Raw genomic sequence first — 23443 nt, forward strand, 5'->3', positions numbered from 1 at the left:
TATCAGGCAGTGCTGCAACATAGCTTGACACAAAAAACTTTTTAAAAAAGCTGCGTGAAATTATAGACAAGATATTTTTGTGAACCTCCAGGCTGATCTCCATGCCAACATTGCTCTTTTTCTCAAATCCATATGCTGATAGTTTTCATTTGTTTTTCCTGACAAGTTCAATTGAAGACTATATTTTTAAATTGTGTTAGTTTTTCTACGAAAACTAAAGTATTTAGTTTCTTGATTTTTTTTTTTTCTCCCTCTCTTTTCTTTTTTTTTTTTTTGCACTGGCATAGTTAATAACAGAGTTAATAACAGAGTACGTTCTTGCAATGAAAACAGGCTATTGCTTTAGTTTACTACACTTTTTTCAGAATTTTGACTGTATTGACAAGCCTAATTAATATGGTTAGTACACTTTTTAGAGAAAATAGCTGGTGAAGTGAAATGCATGTGTGGATATGCATGTTAATATGCACCATGGATGTTTTCTTTGTTACCAAAAGCTTCTGAAAGACTGTCCTTGTTTGTCGTTTTGAAATCACTGTCATCCTTACAACTAAAGAAACCTATTTTAATTTCAAATAGATATTTTGATTATTTAAAAGGTAAACAGTTTTGTAAGAGATTTATCAGCTTATTCTGGAGGTTTAAAGTAAGGCAGTTGATCTACTTTTAGATGTTAAAAAGGAAATCCAAGTAGTGTTAAAAATAATCTCACGCCTCAATTTACATTGTGTTTTACAGGTAGCCTTTTGTGAAGGTGGAGGAGTAGATTTTTGACAGTACCTTACAGAGATCAGAATTGTCTGGGAGGGGAGGACACACAGGACAGGTAGCAGCAGGATGTCCAAGTAATGGAATTTGCTGTAGGACTTACTTGTCCTGAAGCTTCAGTTTATCTCTTTCTTACTTGAAGAGCGAGCTCTTAAAACTTTGTACATGATGAATACATCTTAGTCGCAGAAATCCACCTGGTAGTCACTCCTGAGTAAGGTTATTTTGTGAACTGGTCGAGTCCTTAGCACTGCAGGCTGGAAATGTAGCTATGGTGTAGAAATGGACTTGAGACATTAAGTCTCCAGTAGTAGTCTTTTAGTAAATGACTAAGAAGTTATCCTGTACCAATGGATTTGCTTATTCAAACGTTAAGTAGACTGGGAAGAACAGGACCTCACTATTGTTGAGATTTTTATTGTAGAGTTTGCTTAAAAAAAGCAACCAACAAAAAACCCTCGACCTAAACCACCTCTCCTCCCCCAAACCTCCCCCCCACAAACAGACAAAAATCCACAAGACAAACAAAACCCCCAACCCCAAAACCTGCATTGCAACAAGAAGTATATTAACCATTTTAAAGTGTAAAGCAGAATTCAAAGTGTTGGTCTCACCTCATGAAACTATTGATCAGTATCAGTATTTTTGATGTTAATGATTTAATCAGTCAGCTTTAATATAGTTAATATTGCAGATTACAGGTTCACCTCAAAATGGCTTTGCTTTGTGATTAGGTTTTCAAATACCCTTTGCTTAAAGAGCCAAAGTTCTACACTTAATTACTGACAGAAACTGCCAAGGGCCATGAATAATGTGATGTTGTAAAACAGTAGAAGAGGGCGTATGGCTTCTGTTATTTGTACTTCAATGAAGACAAATATATCATCAATATCAGAAGGGATATTAATATTTAACATTGCTTGTCTCTAAAGTCTGGAATATATATGAAATCATCAGGGTTATATGAGAAACTCCTCTAGGCTCCTGATTCATATTAAGTATCAGAATTCCTCACTTATTGAAAGGGTATATAAAGAGCTGTTCTATCTTCTAATTTATTCTGAGTTCTGCAAAAAAACTTTTGTCTTGAAACTGCATAAACTGCATCTCTGTTGCTAATCTGTTTACATGGATGTGTGGAACAGGTGCTGTTAAAGCAATACCTGATTTAGACAAGGGCCAAAGAGGTGAGCTTTGTCAGAAAATCTAGTTAGTGCTTCTCAGTTGAAGGACAATGGAAGAATAATATTGCTACCTAGCATAGCATGGATACCTCAGTGTTACTGTAGACTTCTTGATTGTGGTTTAAAAATGAAGTTGTAAGAAGACTTAATTTATCTTGCTCAAAGTGTTTTAGACTACTCTGTGTGAAAATAGCCTGTCCCAACGTAGTTAGGTTTGGTTTGGTTTGGTTTAAGTCTCGCACATATATGCCATAAGGCTTTTTTTGGCTTGCTTGTGGTGGCAGTCTCCCATGTTCCCATCACAGCTGGTGCTTTAAGGGAATGCTTTACCATGGGAGCATGGAAACCCAGCGGTATGCTAGAACTTAATGCTTTGTCAGATGATGATCAAAATCTTCAACAGAATAGCTGCATTAGTACAAAATTCAAGTTTAGACTATCCCTTGGGTACGTCAGCAAACAGTTCCTGATTGAGAATTCATTGAAGTCCACCAGCGACTTGCAGACCTGACTCTCTGTGGCCCAGTAAAACCGTCGGAAATACTCAAGGCTTCCTGTAGGACTGAGTTTATTGTGCATGTCAGCAATACAATGCACTTAAGCTTATTCTCATACATATTGCTGCTTTGATGAGGTCTCTTGTACGTCTGAGCATCCTTGTGGTTTCACTGATAACTGGATCAGAGAGGTTCACAGGGACCCCACAATAGAAGGGGAGGAGGCCGGGAAGAAGCGGTGCTAGAATCAGGTGCTGCAGGTATCAAAGAGCAAGGGAAGAACTTGTAGCTGTTTCAGATGTTGCTGACTAACCTGTGGTTTGTTATCAGTAAAGGTGATCCCAATAAGTGGTTTAAGTAGCTTTCTTGTACATCACAAACCTAACAGGAACTAAAGTAAGACTGTGGGGGTTTTGATGTGTCTCTGCATTTCCTTTGAGAGATTTCTGCAGTGCTATAGCAATACATTTCTAACTAGCCAGTTAACCCGGACCATTTCATGGTACTGGATTTGCACGTCTGTCTTCCCACTCTGATTTAGGAGAATGGTAGAAATTGAAATTAATTTGAGTGAAAATAAGCAATGCTGAGTCTTCCAGCACTGGTTCAGTCAAACAAAAGTAGTTTGTAATGAAGTGATCCCAGGGGTCCTGGGCAGCAGCTTTTTTCCTTTAGAAGAGTTGAAAGATTTTACAACTTAAAATTCAGTTCTCTGCTAGTATAAGACAGATCTATATATTTGTTCAGTGTTTTTATTTCAGTCATTAAAAGGAGGTTATTGAATGCTAGATCTTAACAAAATCTGTGGATTTTTATTTTTGTTTGTTGTTTTAGAACATGATATCCTGAAAAGCTTATTTTCTACTCTTGATGCTTACACTGTTAGACCAGACTGACAAAGATAATTACTCAGAAAGATAATCACTGCTTTGTATGCATTCTCAGGCTAACTACAGGTTAATAGATGCTTGATAATGCTGCAAATTTTTTGACAGACTTCAGTTTTATGTTTTTGTGTACTTCAGTGTTAAACAGCCACTTGAGGAGTTTCAGAAAGCTGGAACAGCTTTAAGCTGTTCTCTGTCACAAATGCTGAGTTGGCATGAAGAGCAGTGGTGATGAGAATAAACGCAGAAGGATAGAATGCTCACAGAAATGGCACAGGAGCATCCCTTAGGATTTACGACCACTGTAAACACTACTTTCACAAGTCAGCCATGTGTGCATAAACTTGCATATCCATGTTTTCTGTGTGTTAAGCGAAGTGGGCGGTTATTTGTAAGGTTGGGACCAAATACACAAAGGTATTACAGGCTGTAGATGAATGCTTTTAGTTTTTCAATGCTGCATTGAAGCAGAAGCTTTTCCTTTTGGCAGAACTTAAGTAATTTTCTTCTGGAGTTTTGAACAGAGTTGAAAGGAAGCATCAGGCTTTGGGCCTTGTTGTACTCAGGGTCTAACTAAAGAATTGCAATTGTCCTTTGGAATCAATGAGTGTAGTCCAGATCCCACTAAGCTGTGGTGCTATTGACCTCAGGGGACCAGACTTGGGCACCAAATACGTGAGCATTGTTTTACTTACATCCACGTTTCTGAGGTTTGTAGATTTTCACCTGAACACCCTGTTACTTGTGATGATAAAAGTTTACGGGAAGGACAAGTTTCTAAGTTGGGATATGGCACCCTTGTTCCCTGGTGTAGGGTCTCAGGAGAATGTTTTATTGTGGGTGATGTTATGTGCCCTTTCTGGTGACAGTCTGCTACTGAAGTGGTGTAACTGTTTGTGGTTTTCTTTCAATCAGAAAGCCAATATCTCAGCAACAAATGAAATAATATTTGCCTGTATTCTGGAGACCCGAAATACCCAGGGTGCTCTTGCAATTATGTCTCTGCTTACACATGTTGTCAAGTATCTTGTCTTTATATCATTTTAGTTTTGTATGTGTAAAATAATGATCAGTGTGTCCACAGAGACTTAAGTACAGAGCTGTAGCTGTTCACAGCTCACTCGACTGTGCTGCCTTCAGAGACAAAATAGCTAAACCTTTGTGACTGAAGAATTCCTTTATTTTTCTGCTTTGTGTACTTGTCCACTTCTTAGCATGCAAAATGCTTTGGATGGCCATGATTTCATAAGAAATAAGTGCCATTTCATTTCTTTTTCCTTTTTAAGGAACGAGCCCCTCTATCCTCATTGGTATGTCATTCTGTTGGATCTGTAGTGTAGCAGCACAGTGAGATTTGCTTTGTGGTGTCAGTTACTGGCAGTCTATTTACTTCAGATTTCATTTTCACAGAAAGATCTTGGTTTGGTGCCTCTTGAAGGGCTTGTGCAGTGAGATGTCTTTGCCATTTCTGCTCCCTGAGGAACATGGCTTTTTCAGAAGTGCTTATGCAGTTCTTGGGGATGACCTCCATCTCCCTCAGTTAAGAGAGGCTGAAGCTTTCTTCTGGCTCTCCTTTGCTTACGCTGCTGATAGTCCTCTGTCTTATGTGTTATGCACCAGGCACTAGATAACTGTAGAGTCTCCCTGAAAATATTCTTGACACTTTTTAGAGTATTGCTGCACACTAACATACTCCTTTTTTAATGCTTCCATGTAGGGCAGTTTATGGGAAATGTAATATTAAGTTGCATAAGCAATCATTGTTAGTAGCTCAGAGTGTTTAAACTGTCTGTATTGCTCTTAGAGAGAAACTCTGCAGTTTGACTATTGGAAGAATTAGCCAGATGAGCCTAGATACTTATAAGCAATTTTACCAAGCATTAAATTTGGCTTTTTCTTCATTGGCAGGGAGTTTGTTTGTGAAGACTAGAATCTCTGCGTTGGTGGGGTTAATGTTTGGTTCCTTTCTGGCCAAGTGCTTTTTAGGTACAACCAGGCTTAATCAAGAGTGATGTCTTCTGCAGAATCTGTGCTAAAGTGGATAATCCAGAAAAGAAGGAAAGTTGAATGGCATCAATTAAAGAAATTTTTAAAAGGAAGTAATAGAATTAAACTGTTTGCAGAGGTTCTGAGTGAATCTGTCTTGCCATTTCACAGACTGTATGAGACAAATTAAATGCCTTTTGTTTTTCCCTCAGCACTGATTGGTAGGCATTGTGCCTAATTTCAGAGCTTTATTTCTCTCATGTCTTGAAGTGCTTACAGTGTTCCTGATAAGTATTAGCTAGCTTGATTTCTAGCCATCATGGAACCATGTGTATAGTGGGAATCTTGAAGCTCCTGAATTCAGGTGCTTCCTTGAAGCATGAGAGTTGTTGTATACGTGCTGTCCCTTTGGGCTGAGTGCTGGGGTGAGAAGCAGGTGCATGCTGAGTGCATCCCCAGCCCAGCACTGGGGCTGCTGTGCCAGGTGGGCACACACACCATTTGCTGTCTTGGAGCAGTGATGATACTGGGGAAATTTAAAGCATGACTCCTGCCCTACTTAAGAGGAAAAACTGGGGTGCACCAGAAACTGTTTCATAATCAACATCTGAATTCTCTGTATTGACCTTGGATTCTTTTGCAATAACTAATTCAAATTGTAATTGAATTTACAGTAAAGGTTCTATGCAAGAGCTACTAAACTGTTCTGTATGCATTCCTTAGAGCATAAGGACTCAGTGCAGTATTAAAATGTTAAAACATCAGGAAACAGAACTAGAATTCTGCTTACCTTTTAAACTATGGGTAATAAAGTAGCAGAGCCTAAATTGGTCTTTGTCATGGGAAGTTCTGCGCAAACCAGTGTAATATTTCCAGTGGAGTTCTACTGTAAGATTTTTGTTTTGAATTTTAGTGTTGAAATTCAATAAGATATTTGTGTTTTGAGGAGAATTGACACCCTGACTGTTCTCTGCAAATGCCAATAGAGTTAAACCTGTCACAACTACTAAATGTATGTTTTCACAATAGTTTACTTAAGTGAACAGGTCTTATCAATTCCAGCTTATTCTAGTCTACCTATGGTCAGTCCCACAGCAAAATCTTACCAGAACTCCATCCTTACTGGTGCTTAGCTGCTCATGTACCTGGCTCTGATTTCTGGGGTTGTTCATCATTCTGTGTGAGGTTAGTCTCTTGCGATTCTCTCTTTCTAGTTAAATTGTGAGAGTGGTTCCATCCTTCTGCACTGCCTGAATCATGGGGAGTAACTGGAGATCTGTTAGCTCTCGTGGACTTCAAAGCTGCGGTGGAGCCTGTAGTGAGTTCAGCAGTGCCTTCTAAAATAATGCAGTGAAGCTAGGCTGAAGGTACCCCATAATCTGAGTGAAGGGATTTTGAATAGCAAAGGTGAAACAGAAAAGTGACAGTCTATGTTCATTCTGCAGTGAGGAGGAGCTGAAAAACTTCTACAGAAATGCAAAGTTTCTTCTCTGTCCTTAACTTTCCAAGCAGATTTCACACATGAATGGGGTTCTTGCTGTGATGTGTGTAGTTATTTAATGCCTCAAAACCATTTGATGCAGAAGCCAAAAGGAAGTCTTCCCCCTTGCCAAATACAGAGCGAGGTAAACCTTGAAAGGTGCAGAGCTTTTGATCTTGCTGTGGAAGCCACATAGGTGATTTTTCTTTCTTTTTTTCACCCCCACCCCCCTTGGTCTGTATTGATGGTGAGTGAGTTGGAGATTGGAACACGAAAACAGAATGGAAACTAGTTCAATTCATTTTTCCCCTTGAAAGCAAACTTGCTCGTTAAAAGAATTGCCTGAGTTCTTAAGTTGCTTATCAAAAGAGAGAAGATAACTTTGTTGCAGCTTCTGCAATATCAGCACACCTTTTAGAATGGAATTTGCTAAATCTTTTGGAGAATTGGATTGATAATCTGAGCAACAGGCAGTCAACTGCTTACATATGCACATCTATAAAATAGTGTTGCAAATACCCTGTAGTTAAAATTTAGCTGTACATGTATGAAGAGATCACACATCTGTACCTAAATCATGCTACATCCTCTTTTGTTCCTGGTAAATGCCTTTAAAATGAGTCTTCTTTCTTGGTTACCTCCTTGAAAGACCTGGAAATACAGGTCTTGTGCTGCTTTCTTCAAGGCAAACCAACGAGTTCAGTTATGGCTGGGGCAAGTCTGTTTAACAAAATAACCAAACAAATGCAAATGTATTTGAATCTTTAAATAAGCACAACACCCAAAGATGAATAAAATGTGACCCCTGTGCTTAGTGGTGTTGTAATGGTATCCTGTTTTAAATTAAATCCCAGGCTAACCTGTGCTTTGTGGATGTAGACAACCATTTCATTGAGCTGCCAGAAGACCTACCCCAGTTTCCAAATAAACTCGAGTTCATTCAGGAAATTTCAGAGATACTGATGGCATTTGGAATTCCACCTGAGGGAAACCTTCACTGCAGTGAAAGTGCCTCCAAGATGAAGAGCCTCAGAGCATGTGACCTGGTTTCTGATAAAAGAAATGGGAACATAGCAGGATCACCTTTGAATTCCTATGAGCTGCTAAAGGAAAACGAGACTATTGCAAGACTCCAAGCACTCGTTAAAAGAACAGGTGTGAGTCTAGAAAAGGTAAGCTATGAAATGATCTGCGTTCTCTCTGGTCCTGCAGTAGCAGATGGTCCGAAGTCACGGTCCAAAGATGCTGTTTGTCTTCACTAGGAAGAACTTTTATGCTAACATGTTCACAAACACCTGTAGAGACAAGGGCAAGCTTAGAGGAGAGAGGGAATGGGAGTTTAACCCCTCAGCCTCTGGGAAAACCTTTGCTGTCCTACAGGTGTTTATTTGGCAAGATACTGTGTTTAAAATAATACCTTGCTTTGTTCATTTTTGGGTTTAAGATGTTTTTTTCTAAATTGGCAGTGCTTTATTATGATTTACATGGCTAATATCAGATAACCCTGAAGTGCAAATCCAGTCTCGGTTTCTATAGATATCTTTCTCAACATGTAGAATATGTATGATTTTGCTTGTATATAATATGTTTGCCATAGCGATACTGTGATGTATTTTTCTGGCTGATGTTGTAAAGTGCATTAGAATCTGATTCCAAGCAAGTGGACATGCACAGCTCATGGTGATGCTGGTTGGACTTTTCTGGAGTGATCAGAAATGGCAAAAAAATGTCAAAGACCACTGTGGGGTTTTTGAGCCTTTGTGGAATAAAATGAAGACTCTCAGCAAGGGTTTTATTTCTTGCCTGTTTAAGTTAGCTTGACCAGTTCTTCGTTGCTGCCTGCCTGTGTGACTGTAACTTGGGCTACAGGTGGGGCCAAACAGAGACAGAAATTGTGACCTGCAGTGGGTTGCGGGGAGAGATCTGCTTTGTGGGGTGGGAGCTACAATAAGCAGCACTTGGTTACTTGGCAGGATTAGATGCTCAGATCAGCTCTGTTCCCCTTCTCAGGGTTTTTATGTTTGTTTTGTTGTTTTGGTTTGGGTTTTTTTGCATTGTTTTTTCATTGTTTTCTTCTTGTTCAGGGAAAATTGGTAAAAGACTTTTGTTCTTTTGCTGAATGGTTTGGCAAGTGATGGGAAAATACAGGTCTTCTAAATTTCTTGTAAGTTTTTGCACATTCAGGCCTCATCTAATCTGTACTACCTTCCACAGTAGTAAAAATCCCATTTTGCTAGCCTTTTCTGTGATGATAGGTGATAACTGTCAAAATTTTCTCAAATGCATCAATAAAAACCTGTTTAATGCCAGCTACTCAATTCATGAGGAATGTATAGAGAGCAAGTGCTACTCATGAGATGCAGTTAGGAGAAATGCGTGAATTGAGAGCTCTCTAGCAGAGAGCATCAGTGTAGGATGCTGTTTATAGCTGGCCTTGGGCTGCTCTAGCCACACTGCTCTCAGCAGCCTGGGACAGCTGCAGCACTGCATGGCTGTGCAGCTGTGGGCAGCTCTAGATACCATGACGATGAGTATGTGTGGTGGTGCCTTTTATCAGAATTAACAAAGGCAGGGCTAGAAAATGTGTATTGAAACTAGTCATGGAATGCTTGTGGCTTTGGTTATTTTTAATTCCTATCAAAGCTAATAAGAAGTGAATATCTCAATCTCATATTGCTGTTTTCATAAATCATAGTCCACATTTTAACTGAAAATGCATTTTCTTTCATTAAAGATTGCTCTGGGCTGTGTAGTGATGAATTGTGACTTACACTGCTAAGGACTTAGGTTGCAGGAAATTGGCTGCTAGACATGCACAGCTTCTTGTTACTGTGCATTTCTGCCTTCATTGGAAAGCTGGCATATGTTAAACTGTATCAGTACTAAACCTGGACTTGTTTTACACCAGATGTGGATCTGCCTAATGTGCAAATTTTTAGGGGTAGTAAAAACCCCTAAAAATCCTCTGCAGCTGAATGAAGAAAGTAAATTAAGTGTATGGCATACCTGGGCATGTATATGGTTATTTACTCTTCTAAAATTTAAAGCGTATCCAGTGCAACCAGTACTAAAGTAGGTTTTGGTTTATTACTGAAATTAGAACTTTTCTAGCCAAAGGATTCCGTCTTGATTTTTTTTTTTTAATGTTGCTGTTATATTACAGTGGTTGAAACTGTAAGTAATTTTTTTCCTGGAATGTTGACTTGAGGAGTAGCAGCTAAATGGCAGATTAAGACTTTGTGTACCTGAAGTATGTGACAAAGCAACAATACAGATTTTGTGTGTGTTCTCTTACTTTCTCAGTTGGAGGTGCGAGAGGAGACCAGTAGCAAAAAGGACCTCAAAATTCAGTGTGATGAAGAAGAATTCAAGATTTACCAGCTGAACATTCAAATTCGTGAAGTTTTTGCCAACCGCTTTACACAGATGTTTGCAGATTATGAAGTGTTTGTCATTCAGCCCAGTCAGGACAAGGAATCTTGGTTTACAAACAGAGAACAGATGCAAAACTTTGATAAGGTAAGTTGTAATAAGAAGATATGTTAATGTAAGAAGTAAAACAGTATTCAAACCTTTGTTTACTGGGCCATCAAATGAAAAACAATCCTGTCAAAATTGTAATTTCTTCCTTAAATTTCAGTCTTGCATATTATGTGGAAAAATACATACATATTCAGACTTGTGGAGGTAAAGATACTTTTTTAAGGATAGTGTAGAAAAATAGGGGTTACTTTAGAAATATAGCTTAGAAAGCCTCACTTTAGGGCTAAGCTCTGCATTAAGGTTAAATATTGCTCATGGAAATTGTTTGATTTCTCACCAGAGGAATTGCCGAATATGTTAATGAATAAAGTCATGACCCCCCATATTGCTTATGTACGTGTGTACTAGATGTGTTCCTGGCTCTTTTCTGAGGAAACACGAGACCCACTTCTGCAAATTTTTCTGCTGTCTTCTTTATTGGAGATCAGATATCTGTCAGCAGGATAGTTCACGTGGGTGAAGATTGTGTTGCAGCCACTGTCTGTTAAAATGCTAATCTGATTCCCATAAAATCATATTTTTATGATACTGTGAGGGTGGTGAGACCCTGTCCCAGGGTGTCCAGGGAGGCTGTGGCTGCCCCAACCCTGGCAGTGTTCACAGCCAGGCTGGATGAGCCTTGAGCAACCTGCTCTGGTGGGAGGTGTCCCTGCCCAGGGCAGGGGTTGGGGCTGGCTGAGCTCTAAGGTCCATTCCAACCCCTAAAATTCTGTGATTCTATCTGAAAAGATTCTCATCAATTGCATAAGCTTTGAGCCCAGCCAGAAGTACCTAATATTGACAGCTGTTGGTGTGGTTTTCTGGGATTCTGTTGACATGTTTAGAAAGCTAAGGAAATGCTAAAATCACAGTTTACTCATTATTGTGCTCTATATTATATGATTGTCCTGATATTGAAGATTTTGTATTGGTTTGGGCATAGATTTGGGGTGCGTAATAAAACTAGGCTTTAAGTGGCATCCGAGAGCTCTGATACATCCTTGATTAGAAGGAATGGTGCTTTTGGTGGATCTCTCTCTCTCTGCAGACTGCCCAAAACACTCTTACCTCTTCCTGTCTATTAGGCATCTTTCTTGTCGGACCAGCCTGAACCTTACTTGCCTTTCCTCTCGAGATTCCTGGAGACCCAAATGTTTGCATCATTTATTGACAATAAGATTATGTGCCATGATGAAGATGATAAAGACCCTGTTTTGAGAGTATTTGATTCTAGGGTGGATAAAATCAGGCTGCTAAACGTCAGGACACCAACTCTGCGCACATCTATGTATCAAAAGTGCACGACCATTGAGGAGGCTGGTAAGAGCAATGAGGCATTTTCTTGACACTTGGTGCAACTAGTCAATGCGGTTTGTTGTAGACATTAGTTGAAAGTTAAGTAATGATTCATGCTTTGAAGCCTCAAAAAAATAGGCCAAAATAGCTGAGATGTAAAGCTTAAATGGGGAACTGAATGTTAGATAGGAAGCTGAGATGAAATTAATGTAAAGTTGAATTGAACTCACCTGTTTTCCTGCGTGCTTTGTTTGAAAAATATTTGAGCTTAAGAAGATGAACATTTTTCTTCTTTTGGTGACTGTTCTTTGATGTTTAATACACTCTTGTGCTAGTGCTGAGATCAGCAAGAAACTTGCACCTCTTCCTTGAAATTTGAGATCTGCTTTTAGTTGAGGATATGTGACTGTCAATACATGTCTGATTAAAACAACTTTGAAAAAACTGACTTTCTTACTATTGCAGAGAAATCTATTGAATTGAGGCTAGCAAAAATAGATCACACCGCAGTTCACCCACACTTGCTGGACATGAAAATTGGACAAGGGAAATACGAGCTTGGATTTTTTCCCAAGCTTCAGTCTGATGTTTTATCTACTGGACCAGCAAGCAACAAGTGAGTAGGCTAGGGCCACAGCTACTGAACCTTGGCAATGCTTATGGAATGGTAGGAAAGCAGAGATACTAGAAAGCAAATTCAGTTGTGGGGTTTTTTTCCAAGTGGGACCAAATCGGCTGAATTTGGTGGGTTGTGTGGAGTGGAGATTTTGCTATGTCTTTTTTTTTTTATTTTATTTTAAATCTGGACTTCCTGAAGTGGTGGTTTTCAATCTGAGACTGGATGTGGCACTTAGTGCCATGGTCTAGTAACCACAGTAGGGTTGGATTTGATGATCTTAGAGGTCTTTTCCAACCCAGTTGATTCTATGAATCAAATTTACTTAAGGAAGCCCTATTGTGTTTGAGGTGATAGTTGGTGTACTTTGAGTTCCTTATAACTACTGTCAGTATAAAAGCAGATCCCCTTACTGGATCTCTGGTAGGAGGTAGCAAATATTTTGGGATGTTTTCTTACAAAAACTTGGAAGGAGAAGGGAAAAGGCTTAAATTATCAGTGGATGTCATAAAAGAATGGAAAAATACAAACCAAGTATATGTAATCTAATGTTCTGAAATATTTTGGTTGCCCAGTATTGGATTCTTTGGCAGAGATTTGTGTGTATTTGCAGTTGCACTTTGCCTGATGTAGTTGATGTCAATGTGTTCAGTATAGAATAAGCTACAAACTTTGTATTGCCACTGCCCTTCTCCTAACTCCTGACATTTGCTTAATAATATTCCCGTCTGTAGGTGGACAAAGAGAAATGCTCCTGCACAGTGGAGGCGGAAGGACAGACAGAAGCAACACACAGAGCACCTGCGTCTTGACAATGATCAGAGAGAGGTGAAAATTATTCAGCTATAGAGATCTGACACTGCCCCCCCTTAATTGCCTGAAAAATGCTCTGTAACATTTGTGGAATGTCTGGACAGTTACTTGCAGTCCATCCTGCTCTCCCTTAGGCGTATTTAAGACTAATGAAATTCCTGATCCTTAGCAGACCAAAAAGACCTCGTTTGCTTATTCTAAAAGTTATGCCATTTGTACCTTGTCTCAGGACAAAATTATTTCATCCTGTGTATAGGAGAGTTCCCTGGAAGTGTCATCACGTGTTTTACAGTTTGTTGTTATTTTATTTAAAAAAAAGGTGGTGCGAGAGTAGAGGGGAGTTAGCAGTCTTTAGCCATCTATTTCCTGTATCTACTTACTGAGTCTCCCTGTCCTTTTTGTGTATTTGATAGAGGAAGGATAACCACCTTGAGAGAGTGATTAATGTCTAAAATCAGTAGCATTGCCTTTTGGAGTTGCCTGTTTTGCTTCTGCAGGCCGTCCCAGGAGTGTTAAGGTGGCAGACTGACACCCCCTCCTCATGCCCAGGTTGGATGGTGATCCCCAGCCGTGCTGTCACATTGGTCTGCCTGTTTTGACACAGCACAGTCTGATGCTGACTTACCCAGCTTCTGAGCTGGTGACTCCTCTCCCCGGGGCTCCTGCAGCATACACAGCTCTTCTTCGTGGTGAAGAGATTTTGAAAGATCTGGGTGACGCGAACTAATTGCAGTGCAGCTTCTGGTTTATGTGATACAGACCACAAACTGTTACGCTGTATGTGGATAGATGGGTAATTCCAAGGATAGTCTGGTTCAGAATATCAGAATGCATTTGTTCAGTAACCCCAAAGCTTTGCTTTTCTTAGAGTCTTATGTTCATTGAAGACAATACTCTCTTGCCTTGTTAAATATCTTTAGAAAAGCTGCATTTGGAATTTTAAGGTATTAGTAGTTTTGACAGCCTCTGTTAGGCTAGTGTTGTCAAAATCAAATATCTTTGTCTCTTCAGGTCATTCTTTCATGGTAGTGATGAGTTTAATTGCCTTTCCAGTGTACTCATTTCCAGAATTTTCTCACTGGTTTGTTAAAATTTTGTTGAAGGATAGTGTCATCTCTGTCATCCATAACCATGCAACAGGAAAATGCCTGCATGATAAAACCCCCTATGAGTAGTTTGTGGCTTTCACATGTTCCATGTGCTCAGATAACTCTAAAGTGCTTTTGACTTAGAAGTAACAGAAATTAAGAATAGTGGACTTGTAACCTCATTGTGCTGAACATCATAACTGTTAGAGCATGTAAACTCCTGAGATATCAATTAGGTAATTACAAAGGCAAAAAACTACCCTTAGTCTTTGGGGTTTTTTTGTTTGTTTTGGTTTGTAGCTGATCCTTCGCAAGTTCATTGGAGTTATTCTCTTGCATGAGGTAAATAATCTCTGAGGAATAAAAATTAGAAATACATGCTTAGGTGAGTGTCCCAACTGCCATGTTAGTCTGAGGCAGTGTTTTAGGGTTTCTGATGGCATGATGCTGACTGAGCATTGACCCTCCTAGGTGAACCTCAGGTTCCCCTGTTAAGCAGGAAGGAGTGGGGAGGAACCCTTCCGAGATGAGCCCTGGGGAAGAGGCTGAGCAGGAGGCAGTGGTTTCCAAGTGCTATGTTGTCAGTTTTAGACAAATTGAAGCTTTGGGGCAGCCAACAAAAGTCTGTGCAATTGAGACTTAGTGGCTTTTTGTGTGCAAATATTTGTGCCCAGAGGAGGGCAGAGTTTACACCAATCCACTGATTTAACACCATCTTTTCTTTTTTTTTCCTTTCAGATTCATTACTTATGAATTTATTTTTATGTTAAGTGCTTGGGAGTTCTGCATTGTATTATGTCTTCACTCTTTTCCTTTTCTGTTTTGCATGCTTGCATTTATTACTTGATGTGTGCTTGCCACTTACACTTTACGTGGTCTGCTTGGCATTTTGCTACCAACTTATCCTGCCAGCACCTGGACTATTCCATGTCAGAGCTTCAGTTGCAGTTATGTTTAGACTGGGACCAGCATGATTGGCCCTTCATGCCCTCTATAAAATCTGTGTCAGAGCATTATCTGGTATGTCCAATGCACAATACAACTCTAATCATACTTCTGGATAAGGATGCATAATTAAATATATGTATCGTAGCTCTTTAGTGCAAGGCCAATGAAGAAGGTGGGGTTTTCCCTCTTTGCAAAGATCACGTTGTCTTTGGCAAATCTATTCACCGATATTTCGGTCAGTCATTATTGCAGTGTAAGCTGGAGAGGTTACCTACTAATCTGAAATATGTGCTAATCCTGAGTGTTCCATCAGTGCCCATACAGGACTTTGTCACTCGTTCACAGCTAGCTGTGCCCCAATCTGTGATCACCTGGCCTTCAAAATATTTGTTGTATCGTTCTTGTCTCTGAAGTTGAAGACAATGGCAACTCCTTCATGGCAGTAATAGGAGTAGAAAAGCTCTTTCAGGTAGAGTGGGTTCAGGAAGTGCTTTTGCTCAAAAAATGCAGGTGGTTCACAGCTGAGAGAGGTTTGTAGCATTTTGCAGCTATTTCCTGAAAGATGAAAGTTTTCTTGCATCCCCCGTGTAGACCAGTCTGCCATTTGAATAGTCTTGGTCTGGGTAATTTTTACAAATTTTCGTTCTATATGAAGAAATAACCAGACAGTTACCAGTGATGGAGGGAGTGATCGAGTGTCTGTGCATCTAAATATCCATGGCAGTTTGTATTGTGTTCTTGTAATTCAGCAGTGTGTGTTCTAATACTAGACAGACAACATAAATGTGGATTTGACCTTTGGTGAGGTAGTACCTCAGTGTCTCAGCCCAGTGTAATGCTGGGTATGAACAGGGGCCTTTTCTGAAAGAGGATGCAATCCTTTCCTCTTCATTACCCTGGGGGGGGTTATGAAGATACGTTTACCCTCTTCTTTTGGCAAAGTAGCCTCACTTGCACTTTTGTCTGTATTTGTCAATTTTTTACCCCAATCCAGAAGTATATCCAAGAAGCCAGGAATCTGGGCAGCACTATTCGGCAGCCCAAGCTGTCCAACCTCTCTCCATCGGTAATTGCACAGACAAACTGGAAGTTTGTAGAAGGCTTGTTGAAGGAATGTCGAAATAAGGTAATGGAATAATTCTGTTCTCTTGCACCTCATATCCATCCTTTATGGGCCATTTGTTATCTAATGTGTTTGCACCCCTCTCTTCCGCCATCTGTTTCTGCTTTATCCCTGTGAAGATTTTTCGGTGATGGTGAAATACTCACGAAGGGATAATGTGTGTAGAAATTCTGCAAGGAGTGGAAACTTTATCAAACAGATTTCTGATAGAAAGAGATTGAATATTCTGATGGCTCTTTGCCATCCTGCTGCCCATGTCTCTTACAGCACATTTCAGTTATAACTAATGAGGCAATACTATTTCAGCCAGAGTGAATGTTCCAAAAGAGGAGGTTGTGGTGAAAATGCAGCAGAATAGGAACAAAGATGAAAAATGTGTAAGAGATGGACAGAAGTGATTCCCTCATCATTTTTCCCTCCAGTTGGCTGTATGATGAGTATATTGTGACTGGAAGATCTAGTGAGAGCTTTGTTGACCAGTATGAAATTGTGCATGCTTTAGGAGAATGTGGCTTGTTGGGAAACTCAAGAGTTGCACTCCAGAGTGGGTTTGGTTTAAAGGCAAATCCCCTTCTGACAGAACAGGGTCCCACAGGAATGATACACCATACTACCTGAAAGGACTTGGGCATGTTCACCTCCCCTGGGAGGAGGTGAATGTAGTGTCCTGCTCCTGGTGAGTGCATCCAGCACTCACTAGGCTTCAAAACCACCCAGGACCTGTGTTTGATGGCCTTGCTGCTAGGCACCTAGCTTGTTGCCTTTCTTGGAGTTACTCTGTGGAGCCTGATGTGCCCATTTGCAAGCCCTTTTTATAGGAAAATAGAAGAGACTGTAAAGTGATGAATGCTGGTGCTGTTTTGGCTTGAAGACCAGGGATAAAAATTGAAATCTGTAGTAGTGTTGGAAATATATATACACCCAGTTATTCTCCCAGATCTTTATCATGTGCTTCCTTGTTGGTTCTTTGAAAAGTGTCGGTGATGTTGGAAGTTCCTGTGGAAAGAATTAACTCTCCTTTGTCCTTTTTGAGACCAAGAGGATGTTGGTTGAGAAAATGGGTCGAGAAGCTGTGGAGCTAGGTCATGGTGAAGTGAATATCACAGGTGTGGAAGAGAACACCCTGATAGCCAGTCTTTGTGACCTCTTAGAAAGGATATGGAGCCACGGTCTGCAGGTCAAACAGGTGAGGAACAAATTTTCTTGTACCTTACAGAGCACACTTTCCTAAAGTCATGTTATGCTCTTCCTTTCTCTGCTGCCAGAGAATACCTTTTGTGTATATAGATGTGTTAAAACAATTGTGTGTCCCTCAATCTTTTTCATGTCAGTTCCTCTGTCTGTCTCCACATTTTGCTCTGGGGTATGTGCAAGTGTGTGTGTAGATGTATTCCACAGATGACTTCCTGGAAGGCTCTTTCTGTTTAGCCTGGGGTTTTTCTTTAGTTTTGGTGGGGTTTTTTTAACAGGATGGTAAAAAAGCTATTTCTGTCTTCTTTATATTTTAGTTAATGAAGTGGCACAGGCTACAAGGCAGCAGATGCTAGAGGTGCTGACAGTGGGGAAATAGTCTTCATGGAGGATAATTTAGTTCTTTAGAGTAAAAGTCTTGGTATTTGGTTCTTCCTGAATGATGTAGGGGTGCTTAAGTGATGTTTACATGATCCCTAGCCAGAGGTGTTGGAGTTTTGTATGAAATCAGTAGTTGTATGTCATGCTCTTCTGTTTGGAGTCACTTGTGGGACTAGATGGAGTTTGCAAGGCCTTTATCCTTTCCTCCTCCTTTGCACAAAGGAGTAGCAAGGGCAATGTGGTTTAGAACTTCTTTCTTTTTTAAAGAATGTAAAGGATAAATGTGTGTAAGCCAGACAACTGTAATCCAGTATCTCTGTTGCCAGCATCCAAGCACCAGGGTTTAAATCTGCTCTCCTTCAAACTATATAGCAGTTCTCTATGTGAAGATTTATCATGTGACTCTCTCCCTTCCCTCTTGTATATCACTTAGGATAGAAGCTGTACTGCTTTCATCTTAGAAGACAGAGCATCAGTATACTCTGCTTCAACTCAGATTTGGGCCTTTCAGACCACCAGACGCCCAACCCTTCATAAGGTTAATGCTTTGGATTGATTGCAGATGTTGGCAAACAGTGCTGAATGGTGGAATAAATAGTGGTGGAATAAAATAGAGGCCTGATGGAGGAAGTGCAGTGTATCTCTGAGTATGACTGAGAAAAAGCAACAAATAAAGTAGCACCTCCAATTCTCTGTGTGCTCTGGCCTTCATGAGATATGCAAAGCCTGCTGTTTTGTACATTGATTTTGTTTTGTTTTTCAATTGTGAGCCAAGGAAGACTCTTCTTTCTCAATTGACCATAGTAATGAGGATGGCTTTCCTTCCACCAATCCCTGCTTTTACCTCTTCACTGCAGATGAACCCTGATAGTTCTACATTAGCTACCTACTGATTCTTCCATGTGCAAAGGGAATCCACGCCTTTCGTTGTCCTGTGCCATGCAGGAGAGCTGTCACATGGAGGATCTAATGACTGAAGTAGTCTAGACTTTAAGAAGGCCTTGGTTATTCCCTTGCCCATTTTCTGTCCCACTGCTTTCCCTTGGCTGCCTTCCTTTCTCTTATAGATACAGCTTGCATCGTCATTACTATTTGGTGAAGTTAAAGGAGAGTTACACGATGGTAAAGGAAGCAGCAGAAATACATTGCATGAGTTCTTACATTCATCATGATCGTTGACATCAATTTGCTGCAGGATCCTTTGTTGTTGCTTTCTGTGATCTGTTGCAGTTCTCCTTGCCATGGCAGCTGGTTGCTGAACACTAGGCTCTGTGTGCATGTGTGTGTTTACTGAGAGAAATGCCATTTTGGGTGTGACTCTTTGCTGGTTGGTATTTTTCATGGTCTCTTTTTATGTGTTTATATGAGTTGCCATTCTGGCTTTTCATCTTGCATCTCTCAAGTACACACAAGACACAATGAGCTTCTCTAGATTTTTTTTGCATCTTCACCACTGAATGCATATTTTTAATAGATCACTCTCACCACAGATGTTTCAGACACCCTAGGATTTAATCTTTTGGAGACATGCCACTTCTGGAATAATCCCTTGTGGTCCATAGCTCTTTGTCAACTGTAGGCAGCTGTAGGATAGAAATGGTTAGAGATTTTTAAACACAGTTTTAAAAAAATAAATTCCAAGTTGAACCATCATTACTGCACCTCTGGGAAGGCCTTAGCTCATTTTAGAAGAGATTGGTAGTGCAGAATTGACAGTTGTTGCTTTACAGTCGTGGTTCTGCACAAAGTTGTAAATAAAACGATGGTCATATAATATTGCTGCTTTTCTGAAATGCAGAATTGCTAAATCTTTACTGGGATTTCAGGTGAATGCAGTAATTTAGGAAGATGATTAGTAGTGCTAATTAATTTCCTCTGTAAGTAATTCCAATTAATGTGTTGGAGAACCTCTATTCAATTATTGCTGCCTTTTTGCAGCTTGACAAGCTTTTGGTTTATCCTGAAGAATATTTTAGGATGAATCCAGGAATCTTCATAGTTTCCCAGTGAAAGGTTTTCCCACACTCTGCTTTAAGCTACCAGAGATTGAAGGAAGCAAAGTAATGAGCAAGGTGCACCTTTTAACGTCATTTGATGGATTTATCTTGGCCTAAATATTATATCCCAAATTCTAGCTGTAGCTGGTTTTACAGTGTGTGGAACTGGAGTATTCTTGCTGATAAGCTTCCATTGTTCTGCTTGTGGTTTAGGATGCCTTACTGTGTTTGTAGGGATCCAGGTCCTTTGCCTGATGAGACTGAGTGGGTGGTGTGGTTTAACCAGTAGCCAAGAACCACACAGCTGCTCACACTCCCTCCTCCCCCTCTTCTCCCCCAACCCAGAGGAAGGGGGAGGAGTAAAATAAAGTAAAATGTGTAGGTTGAGATAAGAGCAGTTTAATAGTAATAAAGAGCGGAATGAGCTAAAATGCTAATGGACAATAAAAAGAACAAAATCAGTGATGCACAATCCAATTGCTCACACCCGCGGACAGGCACAGCCCTGTCCCTCCCCCTGGATCAGCCCTTCCTGGCTATAGGCTGGGCATGATGTGCCATGGGGTGGAATATCCCTTTGGCTGGTTCAGGTCACCTTCCCGGCTATGCTCCCTCCCAGTTTCTTGTGTACCTTCTCAGTGGCAGAGCATGAGATGCAAGAAAGAAAATGTCCTTGATTTAGGATACACACAACATAGCAGAAACCAAAACATCAGTGTATTATCAACAGTATTATCACTCTTAATCCAAACACTGCACTACACTAGCTACTGAGAAAATTTACTCCATCCTGGCTAAAACCAGCACAGAGGGATCTTTTGAGGTTGTAAAAATTGCAGCCCTGTTTTACCCTGCAGGGGACAGGTGCACACACCTTGGCCTGGGTACAGGATGGTTTGCTCAGGCTGGCTCTGTGTCTCCTGCCATTCCACTGCTGGAGGGGCAGGGAGGGAAAGACACATAGCACAGGTTATAGCCTCAGATTTAAAACTCTGCTTGTACATAGTGCTTTACAAGCCTTTGAATGTTTTCTCGTTGTATTAACAAACTATGAGGAAAGAAGTTCAACAGACATTTTCCTGCTACCAGAATCATTAGATCCCAGACTATTCTGATTCTTGCTTTACTTTCTCAACCTCTTTGCAGCTCCCAAGCATCTCCAACTTGTGTCTCATTGTTGCTTTTTACCAATGAGTTTATAGGAAGAAACATATTTAAATCAAGTTTTTGTCATGTCTGATTCTTTCAGTGATGATTTGAACTTTTTTTTAAAAATTTAACTGACAGTGATTTCTTTAACATTTTTTTCATTTTAGGGAAAGTCAGCTTTGTGGTCTCATCTGTTACATTACCTAGAGAACAGAAAGAGGAAAACTACATCAGGCAGCTTCAGTGCCTCAGGTAAGATTGACTTCTGCTGAAAGAAGATGATAAAAAGCTGTGAGTAAGAGCTGCCTGCAGATTTACACCATGCAGAGTTTTTTTTCCTTGGAAATGCCCTTCACTCAGTATAACTGAATCAAGTATTATGTCCACTGCAGGATTAATAGGGGCCTGGTGTGTTATCTCAGTGTAGTTTATGAAAAATAAACTGATTTGTACTGAGCCCACTTGTTTGGGTCTGGTATCTGACTACCACAGTAATGAGAGACCAGAAATAGCTGGTGCTTCAAAGATAGGCTTTAAAATGGATTGGTTGGATACACCACCCTCCATGTGACACACAGTCACTCTGTGGCTGGCAAAGTAAATGCTGTTATGGATGGGTGTAGAAAACAGGTATAGACACATACAATTGTGCTGTACATACTGAAGTTTTGCATTCTTGCTTGAAAAATAACTGAACCAGTAGGCTTATTGTTTAAAGGAAAAAGACATTTGAACAAAAAAAAAGTGAAGAAAAATGCTTTACTTTCTGTAACCTAAGTGTTGCAGTAGAAGTAATATTGCACATAAGATCCACTGATAATCTGTTTCTAGGGTTATTAGTGTAATTTTTAAACACGACTTCTGGTGTCAGGTGGGGGCATAGGATATGAATTTGGAGAGAACAGTGGGTTTGGGGGAGGCAGTGGGTGCCTTGTGTTGTTTATTTAAAGTTACTGTAGGCAGAGAGCTGAGCATTACTAACATGCACAAGGTCCTATAGGCAATCCAAATCAAAGATTTGGAAGGTATTAAAGTCCCCTGATTGTTGCTTGGTTTGTAGTGGTTTCCACATCAGAATGAAGTTACAGTTTTATGCTTTCTAACTTGGGATTCAGGGCAGGGACTGTATTTAATATGCAACTTGATTTGAGAGAGGGATTTGAAAGAGCAAGAATCCTGCTTGAAGACCTCCTAATGTGCTGTTTTAAAAGTAGTGATGTTTACATGGGTGTGCAGAGTAATTGTCAGTAAGCATGTGATGTGTGATGTACTGAGTAAAACAGGTTAAACACTGTTTTCTGGTGTCAGCTGTGCCAGTCAGTTTTACTACACAGAAAGAAAATAGTGTGGTCTTTAGAAAATAAAACTTGATTATTCTATGTCTTAAGCCCTTTGATGTCATAACAATTTCAGCTGAATCTAAGCTCATTAATGTGTTTTTGCTCAGTTATGGTTATGCTGATCTGCATAACCAGCTGTGTGGCATCTTAGATTTTCATGTCATTTGGAGTGGAAGTGTCCCACAGTATCTTCACAGAGTCACTAATAATACAAGAGTTAATTCACTTTTTTATATTAATTTTAATCTCTTTAGATGGATTTCTGCTAACAAGAAATTCTGTTCTCCTGTATTTAGGAATACTACTTGATTCAGAAAGGCGAAAGTCTGATACCAGTCCAGCCATGTCACCTCTTAGAATCTCTCTCATCCAGGATATGAGGTGAGTTTGAACTATTAAAACCAACACAGAAGCCTAATGAGGTTTGCATACTTGTTTCTGTGCATACGATGCACCATACAGAAAAGCCTGTGTTTGTGCAGCAGGAGTGGGATGTGGGGAAAGGAACCTGTTGAACTATTTTAAACTAGCTAGTACAACTTCTTCATTGACCTTTACAGAAGCATGTTTCATACTGAGGAGATTTTATATTGTCACAGCTACCAGCTTATGGAAATACCATGACATATTTTTCATATTGTTAAAGTATTCTGTACTGGTTTATTTTCACAGAGGTGTGAGTGTAGCATATGCATTTTCCCAGTCATTTCCAAGTTGGTTGCATAGTTCTGAGCCCATTCTTGTTTCTCGGTGAAGAAAACAGTTTAAAGAACTTGATTAATCTAAAGAATGGGTTTATCTAACAGTGAGTACTGTAGTGTGAATATAACTTCTGCCCAATGCCTTCTTTTCAGTGTATCAAACAACCAATGTGCAGAACTTCTAAATAACCTTGAGAAGATTTTTCTTTCCTTCTATTTCATTACCAACATCTAATTGTTTTCAGTAGGGAGGAGAGAATTGAGGATTTGGTTGTCCTTTTAAAACATACTGTTTGTGTCTTGTATGCAAGAAAAGATACTACTAAGCATGCTAATGCAGTATTTAATTTTCCAACATGCTCAGCCATAAATACTGCACTGATAAGGTCCAGAATGATTCTTAAATCATGTGAGACAATGGGCCTGGTTTAGAATTTTGTAAATAGGGCACTGCATTGCAGATATTCCTTTTCAGG

The 23443-nt window shown here is 39.9% G+C and overlaps 1 protein-coding gene across 1 annotated transcript in view; it reads left to right on the forward strand.

The window, feature by feature from the left end:
• The window catches only part of DENND5A (DENN/MADD domain containing 5A), a gene marked incomplete at its 5' end in the record, with an annotated part of 60326 nt that overhangs the window by 24161 nt on the left and 12722 nt on the right, over window positions 1–23443 (forward strand). Inside the window, 10 exons of the mRNA XM_009078919.1 lie at window positions 7657–7974; window positions 8460–8462; window positions 10106–10321; window positions 11410–11644; window positions 12086–12236; window positions 12971–13064; window positions 16080–16211; window positions 17242–17394; window positions 21094–21178; window positions 22563–22647. Of these exons, the coding sequence (XP_009077167.1) occupies window positions 7657–7974; window positions 8460–8462; window positions 10106–10321; window positions 11410–11644; window positions 12086–12236; window positions 12971–13064; window positions 16080–16211; window positions 17242–17394; window positions 21094–21178; window positions 22563–22647 (1472 nt within the window). The remainder of the gene's footprint in view (window positions 1–7656; window positions 7975–8459; window positions 8463–10105; window positions 10322–11409; window positions 11645–12085; window positions 12237–12970; window positions 13065–16079; window positions 16212–17241; window positions 17395–21093; window positions 21179–22562; window positions 22648–23443) is intronic.

Source organism: Acanthisitta chloris, unplaced genomic scaffold (assembly GCF_000695815.1).
Source record: "Acanthisitta chloris isolate BGI_N310 unplaced genomic scaffold, ASM69581v1 scaffold19697, whole genome shotgun sequence".
Lineage (NCBI taxonomy): Eukaryota > Metazoa > Chordata > Aves > Passeriformes > Acanthisittidae > Acanthisitta > Acanthisitta chloris.